Raw genomic sequence first — 22,483 nt, 5'->3', positions numbered from 1 at the left:
CGGGCGAGTGCGGGCGCTGATTGGGTTTCGGGGCCCCGCGGCGGAGCCAATCAGCGCGGGGCGCGGACCGGGCAGCGCGGCACGGTGAGCGCGAGCGGCCAATATGGAGCCCCCGCGCGCCGGGATTGGCGGGGCCGCGGCCACTCAGGGGCTGAGGGGGGAACCGGGGCCGGGCCGGGCTCGGCCGCGCTGGGGCCGCGGGGCCGGGAGCAGCGGGCTCGGGATCTCCGCGGCCGGGCCGGGGGCGCGGGGCCGAGCGCTGCAGCGGGCCCCGCCCTCCCCGGGAGCCTCCCCGCTGGCGGAGGGGCCCGGGCTGCCCCGTCCGCTGCCGATGTGCGCGGTGCCGCCTCTCTGATGTGTGCGGGCACGCGGTGCTCCGGCCGCGGGGCCGGCCCTCGGGGCGGGCCGGGCTTTCCCGCGTTGAGACAGCAGCCCCGGCTCCTCCGCGGGACTCCTGAGCTCGGCCTGGGCTCCGCGTGTCGTGCTCATACCGCCCCCGTGTTAAAGCCCGCTCTGGGGATGGGCCTGCGGCTCCGCTGTGCCCTTGGAGCAGCGGGATCCCACGGGAACGGCACCGGCTCTGCCCGTCCGGAGCTCTGCTCCGGGCTGGGACATAGTCACAGTGATGCTCTGGAGCTCTCGGACTGTTCACGGCACTGGTTTGCTCTTGGTGTGGGTTGGTTGTTGAGGGAACTGTTGCTGGTGCAGCTGTATTTGTATAAAGATTAGTTATTATATGTGTATATATATAATATATATGAAGCTTATCCTGTGCGGCGCCAGGAATCTGATGATCCTAATGAGTCCTCCACAACTCAATATATTTTTATTATAAATATATCTAGTGTCTGTATAAGTATCTGCTGCTGGAACTGGAGCAGTCCGTGGTTCCCAGAGCATTCCCGGTCAGGAGGAGCTCCGTGAGCCCACTGGGGGAGGAGCTGCCATCGTCTGCCATTGATTGATCCCTGAGCTTTAATATTTAACTTGGCTACTCTGTGTTTAATGAAGGGGATGAGATAATCCCTTAGAGGGTGAGGAGCCAGCACTGGTAGAACCTTGTCCAGAGCTTGTTGGGGTTATAGAGCTGTTAATATATTAATTAAAGATTGTAATTTAAGGCAGAAATGAAGTATCCGGTGTGAAATTGAAATGAGCAGCATTTTCGGAAAGAATATTTATCTTCTTTTATTCTGGCTGTAAAAAAAGTGTCAGGAAATGGGCAAAGGATGGAGCTCAAACAGCAGCAGTAACCACAGCAACGAGTACAGAGAGTCTGGGACTTAATCCTGTCAGCGTTCCTTGAAAAATTGAGGGAGCCAGAGGTTTTGTTGCTTTAGATCTGGAAAATTAATGTTCCAGGCTGTGTTTTCTTTCAGCAGTGTAGCAAGAACTTGTTCAGTCGTGGCATAAATCGAACACCTCACTGCAGTAGGAATTCTGCTGTTGTTGGGTCAGTGAGGAGAGAAGAAGAGGTGTTTTTATTTCAGCACAGTGTCGTTGTGTGCAGGGAAAGGGCCAAGGAATGAGAGGCAACAAGAGGATGGAGGTGCTGAGAAATATGCTGGTGGTTCCCAAAATACATGAAGGATATATTTGAGTATATAACTACTTCTTTAGAGAAGAAATTCCTCCCTGTAAGGGTGGGGATGCCCTGGGTTAGGGCTAGGAGCTGTGCCTGCCCCTGATCCCTGGAAGTGTCTAAGGCCAGGTTGGAGCAACCTAGGATGGTGGAAGGTGTCCCTGCCCACCCAAACCATTCCATGAGAGTAGGAGGAGAGGGAAGAAAAACTGGGAGAGCACGGTGCATAGTGGGGGAAGGAGAGAAGCCTTCTCAGCTCTGCCGAATTCCTGAGGTGCAGTTTGGTTTCAGATTTCCTGTTGCATTTCCTGAGGTTTTCCAGCAGTGACACTCCCCTGTGTGGGCACCTGGCTCAGAGAACTGGTGGAGTCCATGAAATGTGGGACAAAATTGAGGTGGTTTTGCTGCTCACTCAGGTTGGATGTGCCTGAAGTGCCACCTGTGTTTGTTGCTGGGGTGGAGCAGCTCTGGGAGAGCTCTGCCCCTGGTTTGCTTGGCTTGGCAGCTGCAGGGGGAGAAGAGCAATTCCTGAGCCTGGGGACAGCAGATCACCTGATTTTTGCTTGTCTTGCAGGGGCTGAGGCACCATGGAGCAGTACACAGCCAACAGCAGCAGCTCCACAGAGCAGATCGTGGTGCAGGCAGGGCAGATCCAGCAGCAGGTATGGAATGTGGGGATGTGGGAATTGCACCCCTCAGAGGGGCACAGCAGCACAATCCTCATCCTCCTGGGTACCTGACTTCTGTCACCTGGGCACTGATGGCACCTGCCTGGAAGTCAGAGTAAATGTGGTTTTTAAAATAAAATAAAATTTATAACATTTTATATAAATGCAAAAATGTGTATAAAATTAAATTGCAGGTATACAAGTGACCAAATTTCAGTGTAGCAGGGTGTTTGGAAAATGGTAGTGACATGGGGAAAGTAAAATATGAAGACATACAAAAATACATTAACACATCTCTGAAAATGGACAAAACAGAATATTAACAGAAACAATCAGTTGTCCACAAGAAAAATACCCCCAAAGTTGAAATAGGTTTTTTTCAAGCCCACGGAGGTTTCCTCCAGCTTTATCAAATGGACATTTATAGAGATTCTTTGTTTCAGAACAGCAGGTGGAGCAAAACAAACACACAGAACAGGAATTCAACCAACCATGCAGCTCTGGCTGAGCTCATCCCTCCCATGAAGAAGTTCTTGTTTCAGTGTGCAAAACATCAGGGCTGAGTTTTGAGAAGTTACTGATTTTGGCTGTTAAGATTTCCATATTCAGATTTGGAGATGTATTTTCAGCTGCTCCTGAAATTTTTTTTTTTTTGCATCTTCAGTTCTAGTTCAGGGGGGTTTGGTGGTTTGCCTTGCAAAGGGCTGAGCCACTGGGTGATGTTTTCAGGGACATCTGCTTTGCTTTGGCCTCAGCAGGGACCAAATCCTTCCACTGGGTTTACCTGGAGTTGACTTTTTCACCTAGCACGAGACTACACTTGAGATTAAAACACTTTATATTAAGGTTTATCCAAAATACCTGTTTGCAGCAGATAACCAAAGATGTTGGTTTATTGACATTTTCTTGGTGAAATGGAGATAAAGCCATCTCTTGGCTTTCATTTGCAGTACAACTTCTTAAAACCTGTGTCTCACATGGAACATTTTGCTAAAATCAGTTGTTTTACCAGGCTGTTGCAGCACTTGGGAGGGAGCTGTGCTTCATCTCCCCATGCTAACACAGTTACTGGGAGTATTTTGAGACTCTTAGCAAAGAGGCTAAAGATAGAAAAGCTCTGTCTGCTCCTGCAGCCTGTCCAGACTGTCCCTCAGGGTCACTGGTGGGCAGACACTGACACAGGGCTGGCAGAGATGAGCTCAGACTGTGCTGCAGGAAGGGCTTGGTTGGGACAAACCAGTGTGGCCAAAATCTGGAACCCTTCACAGTGCCAAACCTGGGCAGCGAGCAGACTAAAAACCTGAAACTGAGCTTGAAATCCTGTAAAATGGTCCTTCCTGTTCCCTGTGACCTGGGATATTGAAACCTGAAACTTCAAAAGTAAAACCTTGAAATCCTGAAGAATTTTCCCTCCTGTTTGCTGTGAGTTGGTATATTGAGGCCTGAAACTTCAGAACTAAAACCTTGAAATGCTCCAAAATTTTCCCTCCTGTTCCCTGTGAGTTGAGATATTGAAGCCTGAAACTTCAAAAGTAAAACCTTGAAATCCTGCAGAATTTTCCCTCCTGTTCCCTGTGAGGTGAGATATTGAAGCCTTAAACTTCAAAAGTAAAACATTGAAATACTGCAGAATCGTTCTTCCTGTTCCCTGTGAGGTGGGATATTGAGGCCTGAAACTTCAAAACTAAAACCCTGAAACTGAGCTTGAAATCCTGCAGAATTTTCCCTCCTGTTCCCTGTGAGTTGGGATATTGAGGTCTGAAATTGCAAAAGTAAAACATTGAAATCCTGCAAATTTTCCCTCCTGTTCCCTGTGAGGTGGGATATTGAGGCCTGAAACTTCAGAATTAAAACCCTGAAACTGAACTTAAAATGCTCAAAAATTTTCCCTCCTGTTCCCTGTGAGCTGGGATATTGAAACCTGAATCTTCAAAAGTAAAACCTTGAAATCCTGCAGAATTTTCCCTCCTGTTTGCTGTGAGATGGGATATTGAGGCCTGAAACTTCAGAACTAATCCAAAATTTTCCTTCCTGTTCCCTGTGAGTTGAGATATTGAAGCCTGAAACTTCAAAACTAAAACCTTGAAATGCTCAAAAATTTTCCTTCCTGTTCCCTGTGAGATGGGATATCGAAGCCTTAAACTTCAAAAGTAAAACATTGAAATCCTGCAGAATGGTTCTTCCTGTTCCCTGTGAGGTGGGATATTGAGGCCTGGAACTTCAAAACTAAAACCTTGAAATCCTGCAGAATTTTCCCTCCTGTTCCCTGTGAGTTGGGATGTTGGCAGTGCCACATGCAATTCCAGGGAACTCCATCCTTAGATTTGCCAGAATTCCCGTTCCTCGTGTTCCTGGAGCAGTGTGTATGAGCCCCAACCCCTGTCCCAGCAGTGTGTTGTGCATTTCCATGTTTCAAGCTCTCCCTGTTCCTGTTCCCAGCAGCAGGGAGGTGTCACAGCTGTCCAGCTGCAGACTGAGGCCCAGGTGGCATCGGCCTCAGGCCAGCAAGTCCAGACCCTCCAGGTAGTGGTGACCTCTCTGATTGTGTTTCTGAGCACTGCATGACACTCCCCAGCACCACATATCTAATGCTGTGTTTTCCCAGGGTTTCCAGGAGGAGCAGGGGTATGTGGAGCAGGAATCTCTGCTGGGTGCTGCCCTGTAGGGTTTGCTGTGGGATTGGAGCTGTTCCCCAGGGCACGGCAGGAATTCTGGAAGGGAATTGTGATTCAGTACAAGTTCAAAGTTAAAAAACACCAAAATGAGGGAGTAACGGTAGGGATAAACCCCAAAGATTTCCTGTAATTCCAAGGAAATGAGGGTTCAGAGCTCTTCCCTGGGGAAGGCTCTGCTTTCACTGCATGAGACACACAGAGGTGGTGCCAGAGCCTGAGCTTGGGCAGTGGAACCTTCTCACCTGTGACTGAAAGGGCACCTGGGGACAATATTGGCCTCTGGTACTGAGAGATCCAATTTCTTATTTACCTGTGAACAACACGGGGAAACCCAGGAGCCATGTGAATCCAAGCAGCAAGTACATCCCAGTTAGGAAAGAAATTTGTTTCAGTGTGAAGTATTCCCTGTTCTTGCAGGCTCCACTTCCTTAACTCACCCAGGCTTTCCAGGAGCCCTTTGTAAGAGCAGTTGACAGACCCTGGGCAGCCATGGCAGTTTTTGACTCAATATTCTGGATTTGTTTGGTTTGTAATCCCTTTAGGGCAGGGAGTTTCCAAGGGGCTGGAATGGCCCTGCCAGGTGCAGAATTAACACAGCATTTTTTATGTTCAGAGTTCAACTCTCAAAAACTGCCTGACTTGGGATTGCTGGGCTCACTGGGGCCTCTGGTTGTTGTTATGTTCTCCCCACCATTTTTTTTTAATTTTTTTTTTTTTTCTATTTTGCCTTGCTCTGATTCATTAACAACAAACCTGGAATGTCTCATTTTCCTTTCTGCTTCTTGGATATTGTGCTGCTGCCTGTGCTTCTCTGTGCTGACCTGAGCATGCTCCTCCCTGTGTGATCCAGCCCAGGGGCTGAGGGACAGAGTAGGGACCTGGAAACTCAAATTCCCAGGGCAGGATTTGGCTCCTCACCCCCTGAGGTGTGAAGCCCAGCAACTCGGTGATTTACCACATTGTGATGCTCTTGTTCCTAAACAAATCAGATTTTGTGATTCCCCAAGTTCATGAGACTCATTTTGCATTTAGGCCTTGAAGGTAGAGCATTTTTCAAGATGTGTTTGGGGAATTTGGGGGTTTGGAAGGTGAGGGGGGGGGGGTCAGATTTTTCCACTGTTTTTCTCTTAATGGGCCTTCTTCCCAGTGAGCACAGAGATACAGGTCCAAGAGTCCAGAGATCCTCAGGCCAAAGTTACCACAGAATCCCAGACTGGTTTGGGTGGGAAGGGACCTTAAAGCTCACCCAGTTCCAACCCCAGCACCTTCCCCTGTCCCAGGCTGCTCCAAGCCCTGTCCAGCATGTCCTTGGACACTTCCAGGGATCCAGGGGCAGCCACAGCTTCTGTGAGCACCCTCACACTTTATATTTATATTTATATTTATATTTATATTTATATTTATATTTATATTTATATTTATATTTATATTTATATTTATATTTATTTCCAGTCCAAACCTTTTTGGGCCCAGAAGTGGTTGCTGCTCATCCCACTTTGACTTTTCCTCCCTGAAGTGCATTTTGTGTTGCTCCAGTTACAATTTCCCTCAATAACCACAGAGAGTTTCTCTCAGCACATCCCATGCTCAAATGGGAATGTTGTAGGCATGAAATTGGAGAGAGCTGAAACCACCTCAGAACCTCCCTCTCAGAACAGAGCTCTCTCAATAGGAACCTCAATTAAAAACCAATAATTACGAGGTGAATACTGAAGTTTTTTTTATCCCACTTTGCTCTTGGGCTGTGCATGAAAATACTTCTTTTGGCTGGAAAATGTGATTTTCACACTTTTTAACAACTGGACTGCAAGAGCAGCAGACAATTCCCTAAACCCACAGCACATCCTGGAACACAGAGCTGCTTTGAAGCAGCTCAGTGCCCGTTCCCACATGGACACAGGTGAGCTCTGGGGCTGCTCTGGTGGGGTTTTCATTGTTGTTTTGTTGTTGGCAGGTGCAGGGGCAGCCTCTGATGGTGCAGGTGAGCGGGGGGCAGCTCATCACCTCCACGGGCCAGCCCATCATGGTCCAGGCTGTGCCTGGGGGCCAGGGCCAGACCATCATGCAGGTGCCCGTGTCTGGCACGCAGGGACTGCAGCAGGTGAGACACACCCCTGGGGGAAATGGGTTCGTGGGGTTCCCAGGGCCTGACAGAAGGCTCACACACGTGTGTGCAAACAGAGGTGAGAGGTGCTTGGTATGAGAGAAGGTAGGAGATGTATAGGGTAAGGTAGGGGATCTTGGAGATAAGAAATGCTGGCTCAGAAATGCCATGGAATAGGACAGATAGTGTTGAGGGAGAAATGGAGCTAGAAACAAAGTTTCCTAGGGTGGCCTTGCAAATAAGACTAAATACTTTGGAGAAATAGAACTGTGAAAGATAATAGAACCCACCAGGGGTGATTTTAGATAATTGGTTTTAAGGTATTTTGCAGCATGATGTGACAAAAGCTGATAGGCCAGGAAATGTTCCTAATGTATTGTAATTAGGAAATAATTGGCTTCTGATTGTGATGGGGAGAATTATAACACCTGTATTGTCTCACCCTTCATATGAGACTGAAAATGGAATAAAAGTTGTTTAAAATGCCTCTCGGCTGCCCCATCTCTGGGTCAGAAAAGAGCAAAATCTGTGTCAGAAAAGAGAAAAAAACAAACAAAAAACAGCCCCGGGGGCACTGAGGACATTCTGGGATGCTGCCACTGCCACACTGAGCTCTGCTCAGCACCCCAATACCAGGCAGAGCTGGTGCTTGGTGGCTCTGGCATGTGGGAATGAGTGCAAGTCCTTTATGAACTTGGTTTTTATGTTTTATGGCCTGGTGCAAATGTTTTAGATCAATGCTGGAATGTAGCTGGGTTGGTTTGGGGTTTTTCATCGTGGAATGATTTGGGTTGGAGGAGACCTCAGAGCACACAGGCAGGGATACCTTCTCCTAGAGCAGGATTTTTGTTTGTTGGGATATTTTATCTGGCCATTGAAATGTAGTTTGGGATCTGGTGCCTGTTCAATTTATGGCTCAGAAAGAGGATTTTAAACAAAATTATTTAGAAAAGCTTCTTGCAAGTAGTTTGTGCTTGAGACCCTTTAATATGTGATGGCTGAAGGGGAATTTAAACATCCCTGTTGCACAGAAGGCAACAGTGAAGGAGGTATAGAAAATGGATTTTTTGGAAGTAATTACTTGTTTAAAAGACAAATTTAAGGAGGTGGTCGAAGTGTTCCTCAAAAGCAAAGGGAAGAACTGTAACCATGGCATAATGAAAGTGTCCAGATGATTTAGGATGGGATTTAGGAATCCAGCACAGTCCAGGAAGGCAAATGATGTCTTGGTGTTTTGAGAGGTTTATTTAATATTTCCTTTGTTGAAAACCACAGTAATTTGTATGAGGTTCTTCTCGGTCTGGTTGGTGGAGGAAAATCCATAACTGTCTTTTTAAACACAAACTTCAAACCATATTCCAGCTCTTCTTTTTAAATCTAAGAATGTTCCACAGTGGTGCAAAGACTCTGCAAAGCTGAGGACAACTTTATATATCCCAGAAGTACTTCTGAGTGCTGGATAATTAACACTCCACAGATGTCTTAAATCTTAGTCCTCCTCTTCCACCTGGCTGTTTGTTCCCAGTGGATGTGAATAATTGATTTCTCCTGAGTGATTTATTGTGTAAGCAGTGCAGAACTGCTGGAGCATGGTGACACAGCACACTGCTCCCTCTGCCCTGTGTGGCTGTGTCACAAGGAGCAATCCATTAAAACTCTGCATTTTCAACTGGAAAAAGAGAAGATTCACTGCTTCCTTTTTCTGTGCAACACTAAATCACCCTCAGAGATGACTTGGTCATGCTGAGGTGAGGAGGGAGAAATCAGAGGCATAGTTAATGTTCCTTTCTGACTCTTTCTTCCACAGATTCAGTTGGTCCAGCCAGGTCAGATTCAGATTCAAGGTGGGCAGGCTGTGCAGGTACAGGGGCAGCAGGGCCAGACCCAGCAGATCATTATACAGCAGCCCCAGACTGCAGTTACTGCTGGCCAGACACAGGTAACTGCACCAGCATGAAAGGCTTTTCTGCAGAGGAGCAGGAAGAGAAACTTGGCAAATGAACTTAAGATGTGGTTAAGTAAAAAAAAAAAAAAAAAAAAAAAAAAAAAAGAATAAAAGGATTTATTAATATTGAGGAGACCTTGAGAATAAATAAGTGTCATGTTTTTGTAGTGTTTCATACATGACTCTGGGGCAGAAAAATTAGATTGCATGTTTTTCTCCATCGTGTTTCTGTATTTTATTGGTTCGTGGTTGTTTTTGTCTCTTTGTTGAATTTTGAAAACATGAAGCATTGCTAATTCCATACTTGGGCCATTGTGTGCAGTAGTCCAGTCACACCTGGGGTTTCTGCTGATGCTTTTGGTTAGGGCCAAAATTAAATTTTGGAGCAGAACAGTTCTTTCTGGTTCATAGTGAGACAGGAAACCTAGATTTTTTAATTTTTTTTTTTTTTTATTGAACTGTTGAAAAAATCATCTTACATGTGCTTCAGGTGTTTGATCTCCAGGTATTCACTCTGTGCTCCAGCCTATTTCTTACTGCTGCTAATGAGGCAACAGAAATAGACACCTGGAACACCTCAAGCACCATGTGTTCATTCAGGAATTGTAAAACACTGGGGGGGGGGGGAAAGGGGCAATTTGTAACGTTTTTGTGCTCTTTGTTTTGTTCAGACCCAGCAGCAGATAGCAGTGCAAGGCCAGCAGGTTGCCCAGGCTGCTGAGGGCCAGACCATCGTGTACCAGCCTGTGAATGCTGATGGCACCATCCTGCAGCAAGGTAGGAGGGCTGGGAGGAGCCAGGGCACCTCTTGGAGAGGCTTTTCATGTATTGAGGGTTTGTGTGCTCTGCAGGAATTCACTCCAGGGTTCTTTCCCCACACACAGAAAATCTCCTTGTCTCTGGCAAGGGCTGGTGGAATAAAACCCTTTAATTTTGCTTTTCCACCTCAAGAGTACGTGGTTACTCACAGTGAGGTTACAAATGCAAAAACCAGGAATTCTAATGGAATTCAATCCTTCACTTCAACACTTTCCTGACTCTCTGCATGTTTTGGAAGGATGAATGAGTAAAACAGAGAAGTGGGACTAATGCTGTTCCCTTCTTTTTGTGTGCATGTTCTTTTCTCTTTGTTTTTTTCTCTTTTTTTTTTTTTTTCCTTTTTTTTTTTTCCTTCTTTCCTTTTGTGTTCTACTTCCTTAAAGTTACAGTCCCTGTTACAGGCATGATCACCATTCCTGCAGCCAGCCTGGCTGGAGCCCAGATTGTCCAAACAGGAGCCAACACCAACACCACCAGCAGTGGCCAGGGCACGGTCACAGTGACACTGCCAGTGGCTGGGAACGTGGTCAATTCAGGGGGAATGGTCATGGTAGGTGTGAAATTCCCACTGCTGCCTCTGGAGGCTGAGCTTTGAGGTGTTTGTACTCAAATCTAGCAGGATTTTTCACAGGGGTAGGGATAGGACAGTGGGGATGGGTTTAAGTTGAAGGAGGGAAGGGTTGGGTGGGATATTGGGAAGGAATTCCTCCCTGGAGGGTGGGGAGGCCCTGGCACAGAGAAGCTGTGGCTGCTCCATCCCTGTGAGTGTCCAAGGCCAGGCTGGAGCACCCTGGGATAGTGGAATGTGCCCCTGCCCATGGCAGAAAGTTGGAATTGGGTGATCCTTAAGATCCCTTCCAACCCAAACCATCCTGATAAACTCTTGGCTGAGATTCAGATACTATGGACAGTCCTCTCTGTAAGTTCCAGTGGTTTAAAGTTAAAACAATACAATTTTTCACTTTCAAAGGCCTGGATCCTGCTGTGATCTTTGCTCTGGACTTTCTCTCTCCCACAGCAGCTCAGAAATCTAGAAACTGAAATCCAAACTGAGGTGTGAGCTGATGAGCAAAGATTAAAATAGATTGAGTCACTTCTGGTTTTCTTGAGGATCCCTAAGGATTTGTTTCCATCCTTTATGGAGATTTTTCTTGCCAATTCCTATTTCTTTGTAGTGTGAGCCTCTTGAATGTTGTTGGTCCCCACTAGATGTCAGCAGCTCTGCAGTGATGGCTTAGAGATGGTCTAAAATGAAATAATTGAAATAAGAGATAATCCAAAAGGAAGGGAAGCACTGGCCATGTTGTGTTGGTTTAATTGTCCAAGAAGCAACAACACAGTCAAGGAGTTGTATTGAAATTTTCCCTTTATCAGGAATACCCGGGAGAACTGACAAGGAACTGATTTGTTTAAATTGGTTCTGCAGTTTGGGAACAGCTGTATTTCTCCTTTTCATTTATGTAGCTGCATTACCTGAGCCAAACCCACTTCGTATTTCAACATTGGGGTTTTTAATGAGGGTTTCTGTACGTGTTTAATGACATGCTGGTGTTCAGTTTGTGTGCTGAGCTGCAGGAACTAAACCATGTCCTCTGTCCAGATGGTGCCTGGAGCTGGCTCAGTCCCAGCCATCCAGAGGATCCCTTTGCCTGGAGCAGAGATGCTGGAAGAGGAGCCCCTCTATGTCAATGCCAAGCAGTACCATCGCATCCTGAAGAGGAGGCAGGCACGGGCCAAGCTGGAGGCAGAGGGAAAAATCCCCAAAGAGAGAAGGGTGAGAATAAAACTCACATCTAACACGGGGTTGCTCTGTGAGAAAGGCACAGAATCCCACCTGGGCTGGAAAATGAGGATTGGAATCTTGGTGTTCCTCAGTTTTACAGTGGTTTTGTTGTTCATGAGCTGCATCAGAGTCGATTTTTTAAGTGTCTTGAGGATAATTCTGCTTCCTTTGGGTGTTTTTGGGAGTGTCTGGAGTTGTGGTGTTTTTTGGGAGTGTCTGGAGTTGTGTGTGAGTGTGCACTGACTGTCAGCACAGGGTCTGTGGGGCAGGGACATGGATGAGAAATGGGAATTTCCCCTGGGAAAGCAGTGACTGAGAGTCTGTGGGGTAGGGGATGGATGGGGACTGGGAATTTCCCCTGGGAAAGCAGTGAGTGGGAATCTGTGGGGTAGGGGATGGATGGGGACTGGGAATTTCTCCTGGGAAAGCAGTGACTGGGAATCTGTGGGGTAGGGGATGGATGGGGACTGGAAATTTCCCCTGGGACAGCAGTGACTGGGATTCTGTGGGGTAGGGGATGGATGGGGACTGGAAATTTCCCCTGGGACAGCAGTGACTGGGATTCTGTGGGGTAGGGGATGGATGGGGACTGGAAATTTCCCCTGGGACAGCAGTGAGTGGGAATCTGTGGGGTAGGGGATGGATGGGGACTGGGAATTTCCCCTGGGACAGCAGTGAGTGGGAATCTGTGGGGTAGGGGATGGATGGGGACTGGGAATTTCCCCTGGGACAGCAGTGACTGGGAATCTGTGGGGTAGGGGATGGATGGGGACTGGGAATTTCCCCTGGGACAGCAGTGAGTGGGACTCTGTGGGGTAGGGGATGGATGGGGACTGGGAATTTCCCCTGGGACAGCAGTGACTGGGATTCTGTGGGGTAGGGGATGGATGGGGACTGGAAATTTCCCCTGGGACAGCAGTGACTGGGAATCTGTGGGGTAGGGGATGGATGGGGACTGGGAATTTCCCCTGGGACAGCAGTGACTGGGATTCTGTGGGGTAGGGGATGGATGGGGACTGGAAATTTCCCCTGGGACAGCAGTGAGTGGGAATCTGTGGGGTAGGGGATGGATGGGGACTGGGAATTTCCCCTGGGACAGCAGTGAGTGGGAATCTGTGGGGTAGGGGATGGATGGGGACTGGGAATTTCCCCTGGGACAGCAGTGACTGGGAATCTGTGGGGTAGGGGATGGATGGGGACTGGGAATTTCCCCTGGGACAGCAGTGAGTGGGACTCTGTGGGGTAGGGGATGGATGGGGACTGGGAATTTCCCCTGGGACAGCAGTGACTGGGATTCTGTGGGGTAGGGGATGGATGGGGACTGGAAATTTCCCCTGGGACAGCAGTGACTGGGAATCTGTGGGGTAGGGGATGGATGGGGACTGGGAATTTCCCCTGGGACAGCAGTGACTGGGATTCTGTGGGGTAGGGGATGGATGGGGACTGGAAATTTCCCCTGGGACAGCAGTGACTGGGAATCTGTGGGGTAGGGGATGGATGGGGACTGGGAATTTCCCCTGGGAGAGCAGTGAGTGGGAATCTGTGGGGTAGGGGATGGATGGGGACTGGGAATTTCCCCTGGGACAGCAGTGAGTGGGAAGAGTGGCTGCTGCCTCACCTGCTCCTTCCCTCTCTGCAGAAATACCTGCACGAGTCCCGGCACCGGCACGCCATGGCCAGGAAACGGGGAGAGGGGGGTCGCTTCTTCTCCCCCAAAGAAAAGGACAGCCCTCACATGCAGGTGAGTGGGGTTTGGGGCAAATCCCCTTTCATCCCTTCAGGACACACATCAGAGGTGTCTGTGCTGCTTTGTTTGGGGTTTTGGGCTTGGCTGCTGACCCTTGTCCCTCCCTGCCTCTGAATTTTTCAGCTGCTGCCCCTCGGCCCTCCCTGCCTTTGAATCTATTCCAAGCATTGGGAATAAAAACTCCTGTCACTGCTTGTGGAGAGCAAGGGATGTTTGCCCTGAGGAGTTAAATGACAAGAATATGGATAGAAGTGTGTTCACTTTGTAGTTCTTAGGATAAATGCACACAAGCATTCTGTGTCCTTTCTGGTTGGGTACTGGGGAGTTCTTTCAGGACATGAATTAAAGGTAGACACACCTTATCTTTACATCTGGTGGAAAATTGAAAAATAGGAGTATCTAATTCTTAGCTGCATCTTGATTTGCATAAAAGGTGCAAGGCATTTTTCAAAGGAAGGGACACAGTGGAGTAGAATGAACAGGTTCTGTGGTTGCTCAGTGCTTCAGAGCAATCCTATGCCTTTAGGGAGTGTTTCTTACTTTGAACTAAAATCATTCCTAATTATTGTCCAGTCCTGAGTCTTCCTAAATACCAGAAACAATAAATTCCTGGGTGGTATTAGGATTTTTGTGCCCCTGGCCTGTAAAAGCCAGGAAAAATAGGACATTCTTGGAGATCCATGGAGGTGTAGGAGTGTCTCCTCCTGGTAGCTGTGTGTGTTTCTCTCTGCTTCATGGAAAATTGTGGAATTTCCAACCTTTTGTGTCTGCAGGATCCAACTCAAACCAACGAGGAAGCGATGACACAGATGATCAGGGTCTCCTAACCCCTGCTTCCAGGGAAAAACACCTGAAGGGAATTCCCATCCCTCCTGCCAGCCTGTCCTGCCTGCCCAGAGTGTCCAGTGAATCCTGGAGTGGGACAATCTCCATGTCACAGCCTGTCTTTTTCCACAGAGCAAGCACCATGTGTTGAGGACATGCTTGAGGTTTTAACTCTACAAACAGAACCTTTCAGACTTCCTTGGTGCCCTCTCCTAATCCAGCACAGGGAATTCAGAGTCTCAGCACTCATCCCTTTGGTTTTCCTTCATTTCCCCTCCTCAGTCTCAGTGGCTGGTGCAGCTCAGCCCTGTCCAGGGACAGATTCCAGCTCCTCCAGCCAGCACTGAATGTGCTGCACCACAGGCCTGTTTTTGCCCAGCAGAGATTTGTTATTCCATCCACTCCTCACCCCTTTGGACTTGGTTTTCCCTGAGCTGGGCCCTGCTGTTGCACTTCTGACCCTGGCAGAAACTGAAGGGGATTCTTTTCAATTCCACCTTGTAAATGTGTAAAGAAGCTCTTCTCTGGGAAAGGTTCAGCCATCCAATCTATGCTAGAAATAGTCAAGATTACTGCAGGACTTGATGTGTTGTGTCTCTGTTGCAAGTGGGGTGGGAGAGGGATTTGTTGGGGGAATTGGGTCAGTAAATCAAATTAGTCTCTGGGTGGTTTTGGATGTTCATTGCCAGTAATTGTTGCTTTGGGAGAAAACTGGATGTGAGTATAAAAAGGATTGAAACTTCTAAGTGAGTCTCTTCCAAAGGATATTTTTTTGTTGGTGGTATTTTTAAATCTTCTCTCTCACCTGCCAGTGAAGTCCATGGTTCCTCAAGAGAAGTGGAACCCTCAGTGTCAGAGTGGTGGCACTTGGCCATTGCAGGGATGGAATTTCTGATGCCTAAATCAGTTCTGCAATTCCAGAGTGAAGGATGATTCAGGACAGCAGCAGCTGGGGCAGCTCAACCTGAGGTACCTGAAGGACTCAGCAGATGAAGGCAGATACTGATGAACCTTTCATGCTTTTTATAAATTAAGCTCTTAAAAACAAAAGTGGCACTTAGTGAAGGAGGAGTACTTGCATTATTAAAAAATAGGATTTTTCCATGACCTACAGCTGGCTTTAGACTGAGCATCTCCACAGAACAGAGCTTTAATTTAGGTTTTGGGCCTGCTCTAGTATAATTTGGATTTTGGTGATGGGAGCAATAGTTAAAAACATTTAAGAGGTGATTTCTCCCCATTTCACTCCTGTCCCCTCCCACCTTGATGAGTTACACAGCTGCTCTGGGGATCATCTGCCTGCTGGAGTCCCAGATTTTGCAGTTTTTGTGTCCTGTAGTTCAAACTGGATCACAGCAGTGAAGTTTGGGGTTGGGAATGTTGCTAGGTGAATGTGAACCTGGCCAGGTGAAGCTGAAGAATGAGGAATTTTTGAGGAAATGCAGTCAAGGATGGGTGAGACCAGGTTAAATTCAGTGAATTCTGATTTCAAGTGACAAAAAAATGCAGCTTGAAAATTATATTTCCTCCCTTCCATGTTTTCCCATTTTACTGGAAGCTTCTGGCTAAAGACAAAGAGGAAGACAAATCAGCAAGCTGTAGAAAACTGGGAGGATATAAAAGAACAAAGCCTGGAAAATTCTATTTCCTTTAGATGAAAGAAAAATACTAAACCTGAGAGCATGCAGGAGAAACTTAATCCTTGTGAGCAGGCAATCCTGGAGGAAGAGGGAGCCTGTCCAGGTGTGAGGATGCCCTGTGGAGGCAGTGGAAGGACAAGGAGGAGCAGCAGAGGGGGTTTGGCATTGGCAGCTGGATCTCTAAACGCAGCTCAGCTCCTTGGTGTGAATTCTGGTTCCGTGTCTCTCCCCACAGCTGGAGCTGGGAAGGAGCTCAGGGACACCTGCAGCTACAGGAGGAGCTGGCCTGGCTCCTGGCAGGCAAATAAACCTTCAATTTTTGTCCTCACAAGTCTTAATTAAGATTTATTTCTAATAATTTCAAGGGCATTTTTAACATCAATGGTATTGTCAGGGCTTCTGGTTGCTTCTGCCTTAAATCCTTGCCCAGTTGCAGCACAGTGCTGGTTTTCCTCCTGAAACCCTCACAGCATTTCCTGGGATCTCCCCCATTTCAGGGACGTGCAGCTCTCCTTAAGGGATTTTAGTTGGGTTTGCAGCATTACTGTAAATATTTTTTTTGGAGCATCTGTACATTTTGTTGGTGAAATATTTGTGTGCTGGAGTAAGAACTTCTCCATGATGGTTTTTGCTCTTTAGTAGATGGTAAATCTCTGTCCTGAAACACCTTTTTGAGAGCTGGAAGTTTGGGAAGCAAGATTATTGCCCTGACATAGATTTTGTTTATTTTTTTTAATGAGTAATTACTTTTCTTAAAGAACTCGTAAACTTTTTCCCAATATCCCTTCATATCTAGGTTCTCTGATCTGCTCTTGTAGGTTGTGTGTGAAGAAATACAGATTTGTGTTCTAGAAAGTCTTACTGTTAATATTTTAAATAGTGATGTGAAAGCCTGAGTGCTCCTGTCATATTTTTGTTTTGTGTTCTGTGTATCACTGCTGAAAGTTGTGTTTATTTGGTGAGGTTGGAGCCAGCAGTGAACACCATGGTACCAAAAATATCTGCTTTCTATTCTTGGGAAATCTCTTAAAATTGGAGACGTCCAGTTCAAACCTCCCTAGTAATTAAATGAGAATTCTTTGTAGATTGGCTACACTTGAGCAAAAACTCCACTTTTGGAGTGAGTTAAAGAGTGGGTGAGGATGAAAGAAGAGGCTTGGGGAGAAATATGAGAGCAGTGAAGCATCAAATCCATCAAAACCCAGATTTATAGGAGTGTAAAGAACAGGATTTGGAAAAAAAAGTGGTCCTCAAGTGATGCTAAGTGGCTTTAAGGCCCTGCATGTTAGAAAGAGAGGGGGAAATAAACTTTTGTTTGTGAAGGGGTGTGGGAGTGTCCTGAGCTTAACATAATATCAGGCAAAGTTTGTACATAGTTTAAAGTTTTTAATTTTTTTTATATGATGCATTTTTTCAAGTGTATTTTGGTCTTTAATAGATGCAATTGTAAGTACTGTGTACACTCTCCAGCTAATAAAATTTATAAACTGAGCAGCTTTTATCTTTGTTGGGAATGTTGTGATGGGGTGTGGGAAGGGCAGGGGGGGTGTTGGGGTGGCTGGACATCCCTGTCCTGACCCATGGATGGATGGATGGATGGATGGACATCCCTGTCCTGACCCTCTGCTCTGACCCACAATGTCTGGGCAGCTCCTTCCCTGACCTGGGGTGGCCAGAAATCCCTGTCCTGACCCAGAAGTGGCTGGATATCCCTGTCCTGACCCAGGATGGCCGGACAGCCCTGCCCTGCCCTGGTGTGATCAAACAAACTCCCTGCACCCCCATATCGCAAAAGAGGCCAAACAGTCTCTGCCCTCACCCTGTGTCCTCACCCAGCATGGCCGGACAGTCCCTGCCCTCACCCTGTGTCCTCAGCATGGCCGGACAGTCCCTGCCCTCACCCTGTGTCCTCACCCAGCATGGCCGGACAGTCCCTGCCCTCACCCTGTGTCCTCACCCAGCATGGCCGGACAGTCCCTGCCCTCACCCTGTGTCCTCAGCATGGCCGGACAGTCTCTGTCCTCACCCTGTGTCCTCACCCAGCATGGCCGGACAGTCCCTGCCCTCACCCTGTGTCCTCACCCAGCATGGCCGGACAGTCCCTGCCCTCACCCTGTGTCCTCACCCAGCATGGCCGGACAGTCCCTGCCCTCACCCTGTGTCCTCACCCAGCATGGCCGGACAGTCCCTGCCCTCACCCTGTGTCCTCAGCATGGCCGGACAGTCTCTGTCCTCACCCTGTGTCCTCACCCAGCATGGCCGGACAGTCCCTGCCCTCACCCTGTGTCCTCAGCATGGCCGGACAGTCCCTGCCCTCACCCTGTGTCCTCAGCATGGCCGGACAGTCTCTGTCCTCACCCTGTGTCCTCACCCAGCATGGCCGGACAGTCCCTGCCCTCACCCTGTGTCCTCACCCAGCATGGCCGGACAGTCCCTGCCCTCACCCTGTGTCCTCAGCATGGCCGGACAGTCCCTGCCCTCACCCCACACCCTGTGGGGCCAGCACGGCCATTTTGGCTCCCTCATCCCCATCCTGCCGTATTGCTGCCCATGGGTGCTGCTCCTGGGGCCGGGCTGTGGGTGCTGAGGGGACTGAGGGACACCGGGGTGTCCCCCTAGAGCTGCTCCCGGTGTGGGGGTTCTCTGGGAGCGGGACCCTCCATCCCGGCCTGCGGTTCTGTCTTAGGGAGGAGGCGGCGCCTCAAGATGGCGGCATGAGGGGAGAGGCCTGGAGCAGGGCCCTCAGAGAGCTGGGAGAGGAAGAAAAGAGAAAGGAAAGAATGAAAAAAGAAAGGGAGAAAGAAAAAAATGACAGAAAGGAGAGAAAAAAGAGGAAGGAAGGAGGGAAGGAGGGAAGGAAGGAAGGAAGGAAGGAAGGAAGGAAGGAAGGAAGGAAGGAAGGAAGGAAGGAAGGAAGGAAGGAAGGAAGGAAGGAAGGAAGGAAGGAAGGAAGGCTTTGAGCTGGCCAGTGTCACTCCATGTGTCCCTCAAGTGTGGGGCAAACACATGCTGGGTGTTTGGGAGGAGGTTGTGCCGCCATTCCTGCCTGGAAAAGAGCCTGGCAGTGGCTCCATGTCCTGGCAGAGCTGTGGGCACAGCGCTCGTGGAGATGCTCCACCACCTCCTGCAGCGTTCGTTGTGTGCTGTAATTATCCCTGAAGCCGCCTGGAAGCCGTGCCGCAGCACAGGAGTGTCCATGGAAGTGGTGATGGAATCTGTACCTGTACCACTCCATCCTCATGTGCCAAGATTTCATTCCCTTATATTCCAGGTTACCTCCCAGGACGGTGATTCCTCCTCATCCCCAGCTCCCAGGGATCCTGTCATTATCTTTTTTAGCCTGAATGCGGCTGAATGAAAATCCTCAGAATGAGCTTATTTCTGTGTTTTGGCACAAAAAGAGTTTTCCTCTTAGGAGGATTAGGTAGGCTTTGAAAGCTTTAAGAGACAGGGAATTTCCCAGTTTCCTGTAATCCCTCTGGGCATGCTGCTCTTCCCAGGATTGGAGCTGCATGCTCACTGCAGTGTGAGAAAGAGTTAATGGTACAAACTCCACACCAACATTTCAGCATCTCCACACCCCCAGAGCACAAAGCTGACAGTCATTAATTATTTCCAGAATTGGTCAATACAGTGATGATCACATAAAAGAGCCCCAAACCAAACAAACAAACCAAAAAGGAAGGAAATGACAGTATGTAATATCAGAGAGTGGGAAGCTGGGACAGGAAATGAGGAGAACAATCATGCAAGGAAGTCAGAAATCAGTTTCTTTAGCTATTATGATGTAATTTTCTAGCTTGCTTTGTTTGTTTGTTTCAGACAATTTGCAGTAGAATAATAAAATCATCTCGGATATAATGGTGAAAAAAACTGGTATTGTGCGGTCACATCAAAGCAGCCAACAGAATTAATTTTTCTGTCTCACCCTCACTTTCAGAACTGTGCAATGAACTCTCACAGAGCAGAGTTTATCCAATCCATGGATATATTCCCTGCGTTTTCACTTCCTTCCCTCCCTTGCCACCCAGTGTCCAGGTTGGAGTATTCCAGCAATCTTGATCTCGAAAAATTAAACCCATTTTTGTGTCCTGTTCATGATCCTCAGTCTCCAGCTTATGGAATTAAGAGGAAAATCTCAGTCAGCTGAATTTAGGGATTTATCCACAATCCCTGAGGGATGTTTGTTCATATCACCGTGACAACAGGATTCTGTAGTTGGATCAACAGGGGTGTAATTTGTAATAAAACCAAGCTAGATTTATCCTGGAGCATGGTGTGTGTTAATAAACAACAAACAGGGAAATATAGAGTTATTTCTTTGTAAAACAAGTCAATACCTTGGAGTGTAAATTCCACCCCAGGGGCTCAAGCTGATGACAGTTTATAGTATAAAGTAGACAAATATTTTCCAAGAAGACCCTTGTTTATTAAAACATGACAAATGCATTGCTTGTCTCTCTGAGGCCCAGGAAAAAGCTCATAGGTTTAAGATAAAGCAGATTTTTACCACTTTGCTGAATCTTATCAGAATGGGCAGTAATTAACACTTTTTCTGTAAATATTTAAGTCCAGAGGAACCAGCTCACTTGGCCTGGCTGTGGTGCTGTATCAGCAGCTGCCAGACACAACCAGTTCCTTTATTTGGGTTTATAGCTCCCTGTTATTTAAAAGTAGAGTAATTTGGAAAAGCAAACGCACCACAGCTTTCCTCTGGATTTGCCCACCAAGATGCTGTGCTGTTAGAAAAGTGCAGTTATTTTCTTATTTTCCAGGGAAATTGTGCATCCAGGTGTCTCCTTTCCCTCAACCCATCCCCACCCTCAGCAGCTGGGTAAAAACCGACCTGGGTGGTTTTACGTGCAGCAGTTTTGGTTTTTGAACATCAGTCTTGGTTCATCTACAGCTGCAAATATTTCCCCCTTGTCTCATGAAATTGGGGAAGAGCAGAGAGGATGTGTGGCAAGAGGGAATGTGAGCACAGAGATGTTTAGGAAACTTGCACAAACTGCACTTCCTAAGGTTTAAGGGACTGAGTCAGCACATGAAATATTTGGGGTGATTGTAGGTACAAAGTTCTCCTTCAATGAAGATTTGGTGTTCCTTCAGATTCAAGTTAATCATTGTTCAGTTAATGATCAGCATTGTGTATTTTTTGTCATTACCATGAGAAGAAAGAAGCAGAAGGGCTGGGACTTCCTCAAACCAACGCAATGGTTTGTGTCTGCCTTGCAAGAAGGTGTCAAACAACCAACAAATCCAGGCAGCTTTAGCCTGGGAGCTCAAGGAGAAGCCTCGTGTCCATGGAGGATGGATGGAACTGCTGGACAACCCCTGGAGCGGTGAACCAGCATAAAACACCGAACATTTCTGGTTGGGGTCTGCCAAAGTCCATCCCTTTTTCTGCCATGAAGGACAGAAACTCTTTTGAGTATAAAACTGTACCTGTTCCTGCTCATTTTTAACCTGACTCTCAGTCCCAGCTCAGCCCTGCCTCCCTGGCCAAGGATTGCTGTGAACATTCTGGGTTTCTGGGATGGCAAGCTGTAGGGGCAGGAAAACCAGCCAAGAGGATTCAGGACCTTCACCTCCCCTTTTCCTTCTGGTGCAGGTGGTGAGGAGGAGGAGGAGGAGGAGGAAAACAGCCTCAACCAGAGCAGTGGTGGGCAGGAAAGAACTCAGCCCCATGAGGGCACAGGGACTGCAGGAAAAACCAGGATATCTCCATTCCAATTTACAACTGATGAGGTTCATCTGGGAGGGAACTTTGTGTGCTTTACACTGGATTATGTTTCCAGGATAAAAATTGCAGTGCATCATCCCGACTGTGTCTGTAACAAGGGTGGTTCTGTGAGGGCAGCACTGATCCACAGCCACAGGGGATCCATGCCAGTAATGTTTGCCTTGGCAGTGGTGAGCCTGGAGAAGGCTCAGGAGCTTGGATTCCCTCCCTGCAGTGCCACCAGGGTCTGAGGACATTCCTCAGGAGCTTGGATTCCCTTCCTGCAGTGCCACCAGGGTCTGAGGACATTCCTCAGGAGCTTGGATTCCCTCCCTGCAGTGCCACCAGGGTCTGAGGACATTCCTCAGGAGCTTGGATTCCCTCCCTGCAGTGCCACCAGGGTCTGAGGACATTCCTCAGGAGCTTGGATTCCCTTCCTGCAGTGCCACCAGGGTCTGAGGACATTCCTCAGGAGCTTGGATTCCCTTCCTGCAGTGCCACCAGGGTCTGAGGACATTCCTCAGGAGCTTGGATTCCCTCCCTGCAGTGCCACCAGGGTCTGAGGACATTCCTCAGGAGCTTGGATTCCCTTCCTGCAGTGACACCAGGGTTCACAGACATCCTTCACTGGGATGTACTGGTTCTTCTCAGGGTTTGTCTTTGATCTTCCCCTTGGAAAACAAAAACAGCAACTAAGAGCAGATGATTTTCCCACATCAATCCATCCCTGGGGACTTCCTCTGCTACTGAAAAATCAGTGACTTTTCCTCCTGCAAAGATTCAGATTGCTCGGAGCCTGTTCCATCTGCTGGTGTAAATATAAAATTTCATTTATCAATGAAGCCAAGCCAAGCTCCCCTCTCCACCAGTTGGCTCCAGTTTATTTATCCCATTAGCATGTACCAAAAATCTGTTAAAAAAAAGAAACTCAGGAAATTTCCAGGCTCCAAAGAGAGCTCTTTAGCAATGACCT

At 47.9% G+C, this 22,483-nt stretch overlaps 1 protein-coding gene across 3 annotated transcripts; it reads left to right on the top strand.

The window, feature by feature from the left end:
• Position 1: 1 nt before the first annotated feature.
• NFYA (nuclear transcription factor Y subunit alpha) lies at positions 2-17,279 on the top strand. Of its 3 annotated transcripts, XM_062509365.1 has the most exons (10): positions 2-84; positions 2,157-2,244; positions 4,690-4,776; positions 6,880-7,026; positions 8,837-8,968; positions 9,646-9,751; positions 10,177-10,343; positions 11,394-11,567; positions 13,216-13,317; positions 14,097-17,279. In XM_062509365.1, the coding sequence occupies exons 2-10, from the start codon at positions 2,170-2,172 to the stop codon at positions 14,148-14,150; spliced, it is 1,044 nt and encodes a 347-aa protein (XP_062365349.1). In that variant the 5' UTR covers positions 2-84; positions 2,157-2,169; the 3' UTR covers positions 14,151-17,279. The 3 variants fall into 3 exon arrangements, with proteins under 3 accessions (XP_062365349.1, XP_062365351.1, XP_062365350.1); XM_062509366.1 differs by lacking the exon at positions 2-84 and having other exon boundaries at positions 2,043-2,244; XM_062509367.1 differs by lacking the exons at positions 4,690-4,776; positions 8,837-8,968.
• Positions 17,280-22,483: the final 5,204 nt, after the last annotated feature.

The sequence above is a fragment of the Cinclus cinclus genome, chromosome 27, assembly GCF_963662255.1.
Source record: "Cinclus cinclus chromosome 27, bCinCin1.1, whole genome shotgun sequence".
In the NCBI taxonomy this organism is placed as follows: Eukaryota; Metazoa; Chordata; class Aves; order Passeriformes; family Cinclidae; genus Cinclus; species Cinclus cinclus.
This window is presented reverse-complemented; position numbering and strand designations above follow the sequence as displayed.